This window comes from Lithobates pipiens, unplaced genomic scaffold, assembly GCF_037356315.1.
Source record: "Lithobates pipiens isolate NorthernLeopardFrog02 unplaced genomic scaffold, aLitPip1_a1.2 Scaffold_18, whole genome shotgun sequence".
NCBI lineage: Eukaryota > Metazoa > Chordata > Amphibia > Anura > Ranidae > Lithobates > Lithobates pipiens.
Genome location: NW_027507758.1, coordinates 456,355,604 through 456,369,371, shown reverse-complemented (window position 1 = coordinate 456,369,371; position 13,768 = coordinate 456,355,604). Strand labels below are relative to the sequence as shown.

General features: G+C 40.7%; 1 protein-coding gene across 1 annotated transcript in view; it reads left to right on the top strand.

Moving 5' to 3' along the window:
- LOC143988571 (zinc finger protein ZIC 4-like) overlaps positions 1-3,402 on the top strand; it is a 10,567-nt gene extending 7,165 nt beyond the window's left edge. Inside the window, exon 2 of the mRNA XM_077488246.1 lies at positions 2,209-3,402. Within this exon, the coding sequence (XP_077344372.1) occupies positions 2,209-2,645 (437 nt within the window). The 3' untranslated portion in view covers positions 2,646-3,402. The remainder of the gene's footprint in view (positions 1-2,208) is intronic.
- The last annotated feature ends 10,366 nt before the right edge of the window (positions 3,403-13,768 follow it).

The window sequence follows — 13,768 nt, the reverse complement described above, 5'->3', positions numbered from 1 at the left end:
TCTTGGAAGTAAAAAACGCTCACCTGGAACATTTTTTGTACAAAATTTAGGAGAGTTTTAATTTTTTTCTGCCAGTAAGCTCCAATCAGAAATTAACCAGAAGGTTTTTTTTCTGCCTCTAAACCTTGAGCTCAAAATATGCCTGTAATTGTCCTAATGTGTATGGACACATAGGGGGATATTTATCAAAGGCAAATTCACTTTGCGCTACAAGTGCACTGCAAGTGCAGTCACTGTAGATCTGAGGGGGGCATGCAAGGAAAATAAAAAACAGCATTTTAGCTTGCACATGATTGGATGATAAAATCAGCAGAGCTTCCCCTCATTTCAGATCTACCCCTCAGATTTACAGCGACTGCACTTCCAAGTGCACTTTCAGTGCAGTTTCTAATGCACTTGCAGTGTGGAGTTGCCTTTAGTAAATAACCCCATAGGATATCACTGAGCATGCAGAACATAAATGGAGCCTATGAGTTTTTTCCTGCAAGGGGGACAGAGATTTTTTTTAAGCCCAGCAACTGGCATTTCTTAAGCCCAGTATACACAGAGAAACTTTGTATTAAAAAACAAAACAAAAAAAAACGCCCTGTGTGAGCGTTTTTCTTTTTTTTGTCAAGGGAACCGACATTTTTTAAGCCCAGTATGCATGAAGCAACTATGTATAAAAAACGCTCTATATGAGCATTTTGTTTGTCTGTTTTTTTGCCAAGGGAACTGTCAATTTTTAAGCCCAGTGCCAGGATTCAGCTGCTTCTGCAGACAAAACACAAAACTCCTGCAGAAGTAATGTTTTTTTTTTGTTTTGTTTTTTAAGCCAGTGTGCATGTCTTGTCTCTGAGCAGAAAGTAATTTGGGAAGAATAACTGGGTACTATTTACTAAATCCAGGGGAAAAAATAGGCACACAATAGAGTTGGTTCTATAGACTGACCAGAAGGCATATTTAATTTTCTCATAAAATGCAACCTGGTTGCTATTAGCAACAGCTCTTGTTTTGTGCTGAGGTTCTTCTTTTGGCATTATAATGATCTTCTGCTCATTAAAGTATGTAATGTCTGTTATAATCACAATAGTTGGTAGTACATGTTGATATCATATCATATCTGCTAATTGCGTCATACTTCTAATAAAATACTAGGCCATGGAAAAATATAACCGTTATCTGTGTGTGTATGGACGAATAAAACCATTATGTGTGTGTGTGTGTGTGTGTGTGTGTGTGTATGGAAGAATATAACTCTTATCTGTGTGTGTGTGTGTGTGTGTGTGTATGGACGATTATAACCGTTATCTGTGTATGTGTGTGTGTGTGTGTGTGTGTGTGTGTGTATGGACGAATAAATCCATTACCTGTGTGTGTGTGTGTGTGTGTGTGTATGGACGAATAAAACCATTATCTGTGTGTGTGTGTGTGTGTGTGTGTGTGTATATGGAAGAATATAACTCTTATCTGTGTGTGTGTGTGTGTGTGTGTGTGTGTGTGGACGATTATAACCGTTATCTGTGTATGTGTGTGTGTGTGTATCATATGGACGAATATAACCGTTATCTGTGTGTGTGTGTGTATATGGACCAATATAACCGTTATTTCTGTGTGTGTGTGTGTGTGTGTGTGTGTGTGTGTGTGTATGGACGAATATAACGGTTATCTGTGTGTGTGTGTGTGTGTGTTGACAAATATAACCGTTATCTGTGTGTGTATGTGTGTGTGTAGGAATATAACCGTTATCTGTGTGTGTGTGTGTGTGTGTGTGTATGGATGTATGGGTGAATACAACCGTTATCTGTGTGTGTGTGTGTGTGTGTGTGTGTGTGTGTGTGTGTGTGTATGGATGTATGGGTGAATACAACCGTTATCTGTGTGTGTGTGGACTAATATAACCGTTATCTGTGTGTGTATACGAATATAACCGTTATCTGTGTGTGTATACGAATATAACCGTTATCTGTGTGTGTATACGAATATAACCGTTATCTGTGTGTGTGTATACGAATATAACCGTTATCTGTGTGTGTGTGTGTGTGTGTGTGTGTGTGTGTATACAATTGCATCAGCATATCTTTTTTTCTGAAGAATAAATAAAAGTGAACAATGTAGCGACCTAGGAAATGAATGATGAGTAAAGGAAGAGTAAAATGACGATGGCTGCTGTAAGATGATTGCGATTGTTGAAATTCTTACGTGTTGTGCTTTCTTTTGTTTTTTTAGGGGAAAAACCCTTTAAGTGCGAATTTGAAGGCTGCGACAGACGCTTTGCCAACAGCAGCGACAGAAAGAAACATTCCCACGTCCACACCAGCGACAAACCGTATAACTGTAAAGTGAGAGGCTGCGACAAATCGTACACACACCCCAGCTCTTTGAGGAAACATATGAAAGTGCACTGCAAATCTCCTCCTCCCAGCTCAGGCTATGAGTCCTCCATCCCTTCCCTGGTGTCCCCTTCTTCTGATTCAGGACAGGACCCTGCAGCCACCTCTTCTCACACTGATCGCCTGTCCTCCTCCTCCCAGGCCAATCTGAGTGAATGGTATGTGTGCCAAGGCTCAGGGGCAAGTGGCATCCCTACCCCCCCTAGCCACACTCCTTCACCTGAGCATCGAAAGGCTTCCTACAACAACTGTGACTCTAGGCCGAATTACTAGAACTCCTCTCAGCCCAGTATAATGAGAAATGCTGGTTTCTAATGACTGGAGAGATCGCCCTTGTCTGTGCCTGTTATGGAGTAGGGAGTGGGCTAATGAATGGGACTGGTGGCTAGCATCGATGCACTTGGGACGTGGACACAAATTCAAAGCTATATGTGTGTGAGGGTCTCTTGGAAGTGGACAAATAAAATTCTACCCATCCTGTGTTTAATCAGAAAGCACACTATTTATATTGAGAATTTACTGCCCTGTTTGATTACTGATCACCCTTCAGGATCAACCTTATCAATGAGCCAAAGTCATTTAATTATTGAGGGTTCCCAACCGCTGCCCACTGGTGTCTGTCATGGTCCCTCCCACGGTGTTCTCAGATCTTTGTTAGCTGCAGTGCTAGTGCTTTTCTAAACTTGTCATTCTTTTGTTACTGCTTTGTATAAAAAGAACAACAAAAGTATTTTATTAGTTGTCATGGTCAGTCAAATGTATACAGAGCGATCAGATGGCTCCAGGCTGGTGTATATATTTCTTTTGTCTTTTTTGGATGGTAAAGGGACCAAACCTGGCCGCATGGACTGTTGTATAGAAGGTGTAATTATTTTATTATAAAAATGTTCACAGTGATGTGCAAAAATCGGTATTGTACAGACAGAGTATCAGACATGTTTGTGACGTCTAAATGGGTTTTCAAAAGAGGGGCGACTTACAAGAGCATATTCCATGTACTGTAAAATAAACATTTTTTGTACCAAGGAAATCTGAATTGCTGCTTTCTGTGCTATACTATGCACTGTGATATATTATGTGCTATATTGGTGCTCACTCTGTGGTATTCTAGATACTGTGCTATACTATACACTGTGCTATACTATGCACTGTGCTATACTATGCACTGTGCTATATAATGTGGTATAATATCGATACTTACACTGTGCTATACTATGCACTGTGCTATACTATACACTGTGCTATATATACACTGTGGTATATCATGCACTGTAGTATGCCATGCACTGTGCTATACTATGTACTGTGGTATATTATGTGCTATATTGGTGCTCACTCTGTGGTGTGCTATATACTGTGCTATACTATACACTGTGCCATACTATGCACTGTGCTATACTATGCACTGTGCTATATAATGTGGTATAATATTGATACTTACACTGTGCTATACTATGCACTGTGGTATATAATCTGGTATAATATTGATACTTACACTGTGGTATACTATGCACTGTGGTATATAATCTGGTATAATATCGATACTTACACTGTGGTATACTATGCACTGTGGTATATCATGCACTGTGGTGTACCATGCACTGTGATATATTATGCACTGTGGTATATTATTGGTGCTTTCTTTTAAGGCAAACAGTGGTATACTATGCACTGTTGTATACTATGGGGTATACTATCGGTGCTTTATCCTAAGCCAAATTGAGGTATACTATGCACTGTGGTATAAGTGGTAAACTGTGTGCCATACTATGCACTGTGGTATACTATGTGCTATACTATTGGTGCTTTCTCTCATAGTCAAACTGTGGTATGCTATGCAGTGTGGTATACTATGCAGGATATTATTGGTGATTTTCTTTTTTTTTTAAAGAAAACTGTGGTATACTTTGCACTGTGGTATACTATGCACTGTGGTATATATGGTATACTATGTATATGCTATTCTATGCACTGTGGTATACTATGTGGCATACCATTGGTGTTTTCTCTTAAGGCAAACTGTGGTATGCTATGCGCTGTAGTATATTATGTGGTATATTATTGGTGCTTTATTTTAAGTCAAACTGTGGTATACTATGCACAGAGGTATACTGTGCCCTGTGGTATACTATTGGTGCTTTCTCATAAAGCAAAGTGTGGTATGCTATGCACTAAGGTATAGTATATTATTGGTGCTTTCTTTTAAGGCAAACTGTGGTATACCATGTGATATACTGTACTATTAGTGCTTTCTCTTAAGCCAAACTAAGGTATACTATGCATCGTGGTATGCTATGTGCTATTCTATTGGTGCTTTCTCTTAAGGCAAACTGTGGTATGCTATGCACTGTGGTATACTATGTGGTATATTATTGGTGTTTTATATTATCGATTTATATTACCGATGCTTGATTTTAAGGCAAACTGTGGTATACTGTGCACTGTGGTATACGATGTAGTATACTATGCATTGTGGTGTGCTATGTGGTATACTATTTGTGCTTTCTCTTATAGCCAAACTGGCATACCATGCACTAAAGTATACTATGTGGTACACTATTGTTTCTTTCAGTCAGACTGTGGTATACTATGCACTGTGGTATATTATGTGGTATACTATTAGTGCTTTTTTTCTAAGTCAGACTGTTGTATAGTATACCCTGCACTGTGGTATACGAGGTATACTATAGCTGCTTACTATTAAAGTCACACTGTGCTATATTATGCACTGTGGTATACGTTTAGTGCTTTTTCCTAAACGGTGGTATGATCTGCGATGAGATATATTATCCGTGCTTTCTGATTAGTCAAACTGTCATATAGTATGCACTGGAGTGTAAAGAGAACCTACTCTCCACTGTTAATATAAAGCTATACATCTAGCAGGAGGGGGACAATAAAAAGGCTGAATGTTCTCCTTTCCTGGAGAATTCCTAGGGGAAAGTATATCTCAGTTCCAGAAATCATGGATTTGTACTGAGGTCCCTTTAATTCCATGGTGTCCATATTGAAGGGCCATTATTCCCAATCCTTTATCCAAAAGTACTGTAACCCATACAGAATCTAGAGCTTCATATACTCTAATAACATACCCGATCCCCCATGTATCTTATCTGTACTTCTTCTATGTTACCAACCATGTTATTGTGAGTGAGGCTAAAGGGAAAAATGCAACACACTCCAGTTGGAAATCTTTGTGAGCAGAAAAAATAATACATATTAACAGTTTTTTTTAATTTACTTATTTATTTTAAATTAGTCTTTAATGAGAAATGGTTCCACTGACCTTCTAAACTGGTGGAAATAAAATTAAAATTACTAAGCTCGATTAGGTGCCCAGCCCAGGTTTATGAATTGCTATGAGTTTTGATGTACTATAGGCATATAGACATATATATATAAATCTAGTATATATATATATATATATATATATATATATATATATATATATATATGTATATATATATATATGTATATATATATATATATATATATATATATATATATATATATATATATATATATATATATATATATATACTAGATTTTTTCCCCCCAGAGCTTAGTAAACGTAGTGAGTCTTTGCTGATTTCCATCACCTTAACACAGCCTTTCAGCCTTTCTTAACTTTTTTTTTAACATAGAGGAACCCTTGAAATAGTTCTGCAGACTTGGGGAACCCAAAATAGAAATCTACAACTCATGATACAATAGTGTGATGGTCAGTGGGAAGAATGGTCCTTACACTTGTGGTCACTGGGAAGAATTACCTCCTTACAGATAGCTAAAAAGATCAATGGTGTCGGTGGGAACTTATCCAAGAGGCAGAAATGGCCTAATGCTGAAGGAACCCCAAGCAACCTTTGGAGGAACCCTAAGGTTCCACTGGACCCTGGTTGAGAATCACTGCCTTAACATATGCATGCACATTTTTTATTTTTTACTTGCACCTGATTGTCTTTACAAAGTGAAGCTTTTCCCACATTGACATTTAGAAACAATGAGTGGAACTTCACTTGCAAAGTGCACAGTCTATTTCCCTTTAGCATTTCAACCCCCTGAGATGTTTGACCCATATATTTCTCTACATGGTGTGTTTTATTTTGGGTTGGTTGTTAAAAGAGCAACAGTTATCTATAAAGTATAGAATCAGATTTCATGGTGTTTTATTTTGGGTCGGTTGTTAAAAGAGCAACAGTTATCTATAAAGTATAGAATGAATTTATGTCCTATAAAGTGATGGTCCATCATATGTAGACGTAAAAAATCATCTGGTCTAGCTGGCCCAATGTAGTAGACAGGTCTTCCAATCTTCACCTTTCCTCTTCTCCAAATGGTGCCTTGGCTTTGCTTGCCACGAATGGAAAAAGAAAAAAAAAATGTGTGCTGAGCATCTGCACAGCACTTTGCATATGAGAGATAAGATCTGCTTCCCATTCTTGTCTTTGGGGTGTGAATTTCTCAAACTGTTTGCTTCTATAGGCTAATCACCTTTAATTTTTCATTTCCTTGTTACAGATGTCTGCCCTGTTGCTCTCAAGGTAATCTAGACAGTCACAGCTGAAAGCTTGAATATTATGCTTTAGACATCAAAGCCTCTCCCTCTACAAAGAAGTATTCTTCTGAACGGTGAATCTTCATGGTAAGTTAGGATTTCTATGGCAATGGGCAAGTCATACTTAATTCTTGAAAGGCTTCAAGTCTGGAGTCTCTCCATCCTATTCATCCAGGACATAATATTTACGTATAAAGGAGTCTTTTCTCTTGTGTGTACACGTATATATTTTTTTGTTTGACTCCCAGCTAAATCATTTTCATTTAATTTCCAGTAAACAAAAAACACGCGAATGGGCACTTGTCCCAGATCATAATATATAAAAAAAAAAAAAATGGAGAAGAATGTTGGGAAGAAAAGGGGGCCTCCTGAATTGAGGCGTCAGGAAACTTTTGTTGGGGGCTTTCTTCAGTGATCAGAGAATTCATTTTGATTTGATGGCCAAGTTTCAAAAGGCAAGGAAATGGTTTTTAAGGGAGAAGAATGGAAGAAAAGCCTAATCAAGTTCGGGTTGTTCAAAGGGGTCTGGTTTTGGGGTTGAAAGTGTGAGTTTTATGGTGCATCAGCATGGCACGTTAGGGTCTCTATGGTAATGAGAGGAGCAATAGCAAGCTGCCATCAAAGGAGGCACACTCCATTTAAGACACAGTCTATTAAGATACATTTGGTCTGACCTTTGCCTTCCTGCTAGCTTAATACTACGAATCATCCTTTAGCCATACATACCACTATATTTATTATCATGCCTATGTATCATTTTATAAATATCTAGCCATCTATCCATTTATAGTTATTTTATTTTTTATTTTTTTAATTATATATCTATTTGCATAACAGGATCATTCTACAAAACGAAAGCAATGGTAAAAAAAAAAAAAAAAAAAAAAAAAAAAAAAAGCAGCCCCCCCCTTTTTCTTTAGTGAATACCCCCCCCCCCCCCCCCTTTTCATTTGTGCAAACAAGGCTATCTAAAACAAACAACATTATAGAACGAGCAAATACCTAATTGGGTGGGTGGGACAGCCATGTAGTATATAGACTATAGGGAGGAGGACTATTACACTGGTGGTGCCCACAGACAGCCAAGGCTTGATGGTGTTCTCAGGATGCCAGGAGCCCACCTGGCTCCTTTAACCCTATCCCTGCTCCGCTGCTCAGCTAGACCCGACAATAAGGGCAACATGCAAGTCATTGTCTTGTTTATTTTATCCAAGTACCTTTCTGAATGGGAGAAAAATAAACACGACGGGGAAAAAAAAAAAGAAAAAAAAATCCAAACAGTTCACTCCCTTTAGTGGCAGTTCATGCGGGTGAATTAAAAGGATGGTCCGTCTTCTATTGAGCTGGGAAATCTTTGAAGTGGGAGTTATTATCTGAGACATTCTTTCCTGTCGTCCTAACAACGTTGATGAAACGTTAAGGTTCTTTATCAGCGGTTTGTAAAGTCCAGGCAGCCAGTTAGCTGAAAAGCTACTCACTACCCTGGTAAAAGATCATCTCATGGTGACATGGAGCCAGCCAACACCAACACCCTCACCCAAATGTGCCAAGAGATGGAGCTATATACAGCCAACTAAGAAAATCATAGTGATAGTAATATTTACAAGTGCAAGCTCACATGCCCTATATATATTATATATATATATATATATATACACTATAATCCCAAAAGTATTTGGACACCTGCCTGGCATCCCAGTCTTAGGCTGGCCATATATTATACCATTTTCTTGTACAATTTCCTATAGATTTATCAAAACCATAAAATAGGAGGTCCAATCTAAACACTTTCAATCTGTTTGCAGTCAGGCAGGCGCTTCAACTACATAGTTGAAGGTAAATCTAAAGGAAATTGAACAAAAACCACTTGCCTACTGGGCACTTAAATCCCCCTCCTATCCAGACCAATTTTCAGCTTTCAGCGCTGATGCACTTTGAATGACAATTGCGCGGTCATACAACACTGTACCCAAATTAAATTTTTATCATTTTTTCCCCCCAAATAGAGCTTTCTTTTGGTGGTATTTGATCACCTGTGCGATTTTTATTTTAAATGTAAAAAGACCTCATTTTTAAAATTTTTCTTTTGTTTTTTGATGTACGCTGATGAGATGGCACTGATTGGCACCGATGGGTGGCAGTGATGGGCACTGATGGGTTGCAGTGATGGGCACTGTTTGGTTACACTGATTGGCACCACTGGTGGGCATCGATAGGTGGCACTTGTGGGCATTGATTGGTGGCACTTATGGGCACTGTTAGACGGCATAAATGAGGCATAATTGCCTCTTCCTTTTCGGGACCAATGTCCCTTTAAGATGAGCTGGTGATAGGCATTTTTTTTTTCTCCTCCGCTGTCAGCGTGAGGAGAAAAAAAAAACACGATCAAGCGCTTTTTTATTGATCATGTGATCAGCTGTCATTGGCTGACAGCTGATCACATGGTAAGGGGCCGGGTCCGGCCCCTTACTTGGATCAGTGATCACCTGAGTCTCATTGACGTGCAGGGAGCGTGCACAGGGGGGGGGCGTCCTATGACGGCCTCCCGGGAATTCAGGTCCCCACTGTGGCTGTCATTCGGCCATAGCGCGGATGTCAGGTGGTTAACATATCCAGCTTTAGTGCGTAGGGTTCATTATTGAGTTGGCCCACCTTTTGCAGCTGTAACAGCTTAAACTCTTCTGCAAAGGCTTTCCACAAGGCTGAGTAGTGTGTCTATTGGAATGTTTGACCATTCTTTCAGAAGCGCATTTGTGAGGTTAGGCACTGATGTTGGATGAGAAGGCCTAGCTTACAGTCTACGCTCTAATTCATCCCAAAGGTGTTCTATTGGGTTGAAGACAGGACTCTGTGCAGACCAGTCATGGTCCTTCACACCAAACTTGTTCATCCTTGTCTTTATGGACCTTGCTTTGTGCACTGGTGTGTAGTCATGTTGGAACAGGAAGGGACCATCCCCAAACTGTTCCTACAAAGTTGGGAGCATGAAATTGTCCAAAATGTCTTGGTATGCTGATGCCTTAAGAGTTTCCTTCTCAAGCCCAATCCCTAAAAAACAAACCAACACCACAATTCCCCCTCCATCAAATGATTTGGACCAGTGCACAAAGCAAGGTTCATAAAGACATGAATGAGCGAGTTTGGGGTGGGGGAAATTGACTGGCCTGCACAGAGTCCTGACCTCAACCCAATAGAACACCTTCTGGATGAATTAGAGCAGAGACTGCAAACCAGGCCTTCTCGTCCACATAAGTGCCTGACCTCACAAATGCGCTTCTGGAAGAATGGTCAAACATAGACCAGGAGTCTCAAACTGGCGGCCCTCCAGCTGTTGCAAAACTACAAGTGCCATCATGCCTCTGCCCGTGAGAGTCATGCTTGTAACTGTCAGCCTTGCAATGCCTCATGGGACTTGTAGTTTTGCAACAGCCACATTCAGCAACATTTCACATTGATGTTAAAGGTCAGAGCAGAATGGGCAGACTGGTTTGAGATGATAGAAAGGCAACAGTAACTCAAACAACTCCTCATTATAATCAAGGTATGCAGAATACCATCTTTGAATGCACAACACTTTGAACCTTGAAGCAGATGAGCTACAGCAGCAGAATACCACACTGGGTGCCACACCTCAGGCTCACCAAAATTGAACAATAGCAGACTGGAAAACATTGCTTGGTCTGATGAGTACCGATTTCAGCTGTAGCATTTAGATGGTAGGATCAAAGTTTGGTGTAGACAACACAAAAGCGTGGATCCATCCTGTCTTGTATCAACGGTTCAGGCTGGTGGTGGTGGTGTAATGGTGTGGGGGATATTTTCTTGCCACAACTTTGACGCCTTAGTACCAATTAAGCATAATTTACATAATACATAATACACCATATCACAAAGCTCAGATCATCTCAAACTGGCTTCTCCCCACTTTCTTTTATTTATTTACCCTGTGTTTTCACTTTTTGTGTTTTCATTTTTTTGCATTTTTTTGTGTAAACTGGTAGGGTGTGGGTCCTCGGGCCTATCCTGAAAGTCTTGGGAGGGGGTGGACATGGTCTCCTGGCTTGGTTCGCCCTCTCTCATGGAGTCTCCCTTCGAGGGAACCCCAGCGAGTACTTGGGTGGGTCTGTTTCGGCAGACCCTTCAGAAAATGGGCTACATCTGGTTTCGTCCAGACGGGCCATCGTGAGTACCTCAGTCCCCGTCTGGAGCCTAATGCCCTGGGGGATCAGGGTAAGGTCCTTCCTAGGGAGGACCATAGTACAACCATTGCACGTTTTGTATTTTTATTTTTGGCACCGGGTGTAGTTTTTGGGTGTGTTTCACAGGCCACTGGCTTTTCAAAAAAAAATTAAAAAAGGGAGGTATCTGCACCTAAAAGTTTTTTTAACCTTAAAGTGGTTCTAAAGGCTCAAGTTTTTTTACCTTCATGCATTCTATAAAAAAAAAAAACTTTTCTGTGCAGTAACTCTCCCAGCCCCTCCTAATACTTACATGAGCCCCATCATGATCCATTAATGTGCACAAGAGTCTCGGCTCTCCGAGACTCTTACTTCTCATTGGCTGAGGCAGCACAACACAGTCAATCACAGCCAGTGAGCCAATAAGGAGAGAGAGGGGGCAGGACTGAACAACGGCTCTGTCTGTGAATGGTCATGCAGAACTCGAGGGCAAGCCTGCACAGGTGTCCTGAGCACTGGGCAGGAGGGAGGGAAAAGAGCGCCAATGGGGGACTCTAGAAGAGGGTGATCTGGGTATGACATGTTTGGTATTTTAAAGAAAAAGAAACATGAACCTTTAATATCACATTAATACAGAGAAAACATTAAGGTAAAAAAAAAAACACTTGAAATACAATAATTAAGAATGGGAAATAAAAAGAATAATAAAATAATCATAATGTACAGAAAAGAAACAGGCAGTAAAATCTGTAGCAATCCCTTACATTGGTGGATATTGCAGGTAGTAGATCAACCTGCCAATGCTCTCTTCTCAAGGAACTCATAGTAACCTCTGAAGAAACCCCACCCTAGGACAGAGAGTGAATTAGGACTACATAACACCTCCCTCTCTTCCTCTTACCAAGCGAAGGTGTTTTATAGTCCACACAGATAGCAGGGAACAATAGCAGGGACCCGATAACAGTGCAGAGGCAAAAAGCATAGGTAATTATCCGCTCACAAGATTTCAGGCCAGGTAAACAGCTGTTTTTATTTGCACATACCAAACATATATAATAAAAAGCTTTCAATGATAGAGTTAACAGACGAAATAAGGACAAATAAGAGAAATGTATTGATGGAATTTACATGCACTTTATTGTTTTATCAGAATTGTGCACAATAGTGTTGAATGTGTTACTAAACCCAGGACCCTGCAATCGCTATATCTGGTCTCCCACAGTACACAGAACATGGAAATGCAATTATTTTAGTAAATATAAACTACTAAATAACTTTTCTCATCAGCACCGTATATAGCAGTCTTCTACCTGCGTCTGATTAAAGCTTGTAGAAGGAGTTTTCATTCTACCAGGGGCAGACTGACAACTCATGTGGCCCCCGGGCAATAGGAGAAGATTATGGGGCCCCCAGGCAATAGGAGATTATGGAGCCCCCAGGCAATAGATTATGGGGCCACACGTTATACACACCCACACACATACAGTATACACACACATACACACAATATACACACAGAATACACATACACAAACTGAAAAGGTACTGGAAAGGCAGGGCAGCTATAATCTTGGGATTTAAAAAAAAACACAGATTTTCACATACTGTCCCATACTGCAACCTTGATGGGGCCCCTTAGTGGCATGGGGCCCTCGGGCAGTGCCCGAGTGCCCAAATGGTCAGTCAACCCCTGCATTCTACTCTGACTGTCCTATGAGGCTGCAGGACTCCTGACCCTCTATCTGGACAGTGCTGGTTGGCCCTGTGCTGATCACAAGAAAAAAAAAAAACCAAATAGCGATACACACCAAACTGAGCATGTGCAGAGTGGCTCCAAAGGCTGTGTTCTATCAGGAGATGGATTGGGGACAGTGGAAGAAGGGAAGGATCAGAGAAGACAGGATCAAACAGCCTTTTTACACAATGGAGATGATTAACCCTTTAGGTTCCACAGTGAGTAAAACAAGCATGCTCTACTGCATATACAGACTGATTTTACTGTTGTGGGTTTAGTAACACTTGAAGATTATGTGTGTCACTACTGAAATGGCAAACACACTTACCCACTTGCCAACCAATCACTGTAGTTTTACTGCCACAGTGGAGGCCGGCTGCACAGAATCAAGTATATATACCTGATTCTGCATTCCTGGGTAGGGGGCGTGTGCACATGCCCCCCCCCCCCCCCCCCCACACACACACACCCGACTGTGCTGTCTTTGGCTCCAGCACATGGCGATCAGTGATTTGTGGCCATTGATTTATAACCAGGACCCACCAATCATTAGAGCTCTCTTCTGACAGCAGCAATTCTTCGTTTTTGTTTTCCTGCAAAACAGTAAACATTGTTAGGTGCACATTTAACCCTTTGATTTCCCCCTGCCAGTGTCATTAGTACAGTGTCTGTGTATATTATTAGCACTGATCACTGTATTACACCCCTTTCACACCAGGGCGTTTTGCAGGCGCTATAGCATTAGAAATAGCGCCTGCAATCCGCCCTAAAGAAGCTGCACTATTGTGTGTAGTGTGAAAGCCCCGAGGGCTTTCACACTACAGCGGTGCGCTGGCAGCACGTCAGAAAAAAGTCCTGCCAGCAGCTTCCTTGGAGCGGTGAAGGAGCGGTGTGTTTACTGCTCCTCCACCGCTGCTCCCCATTGAAA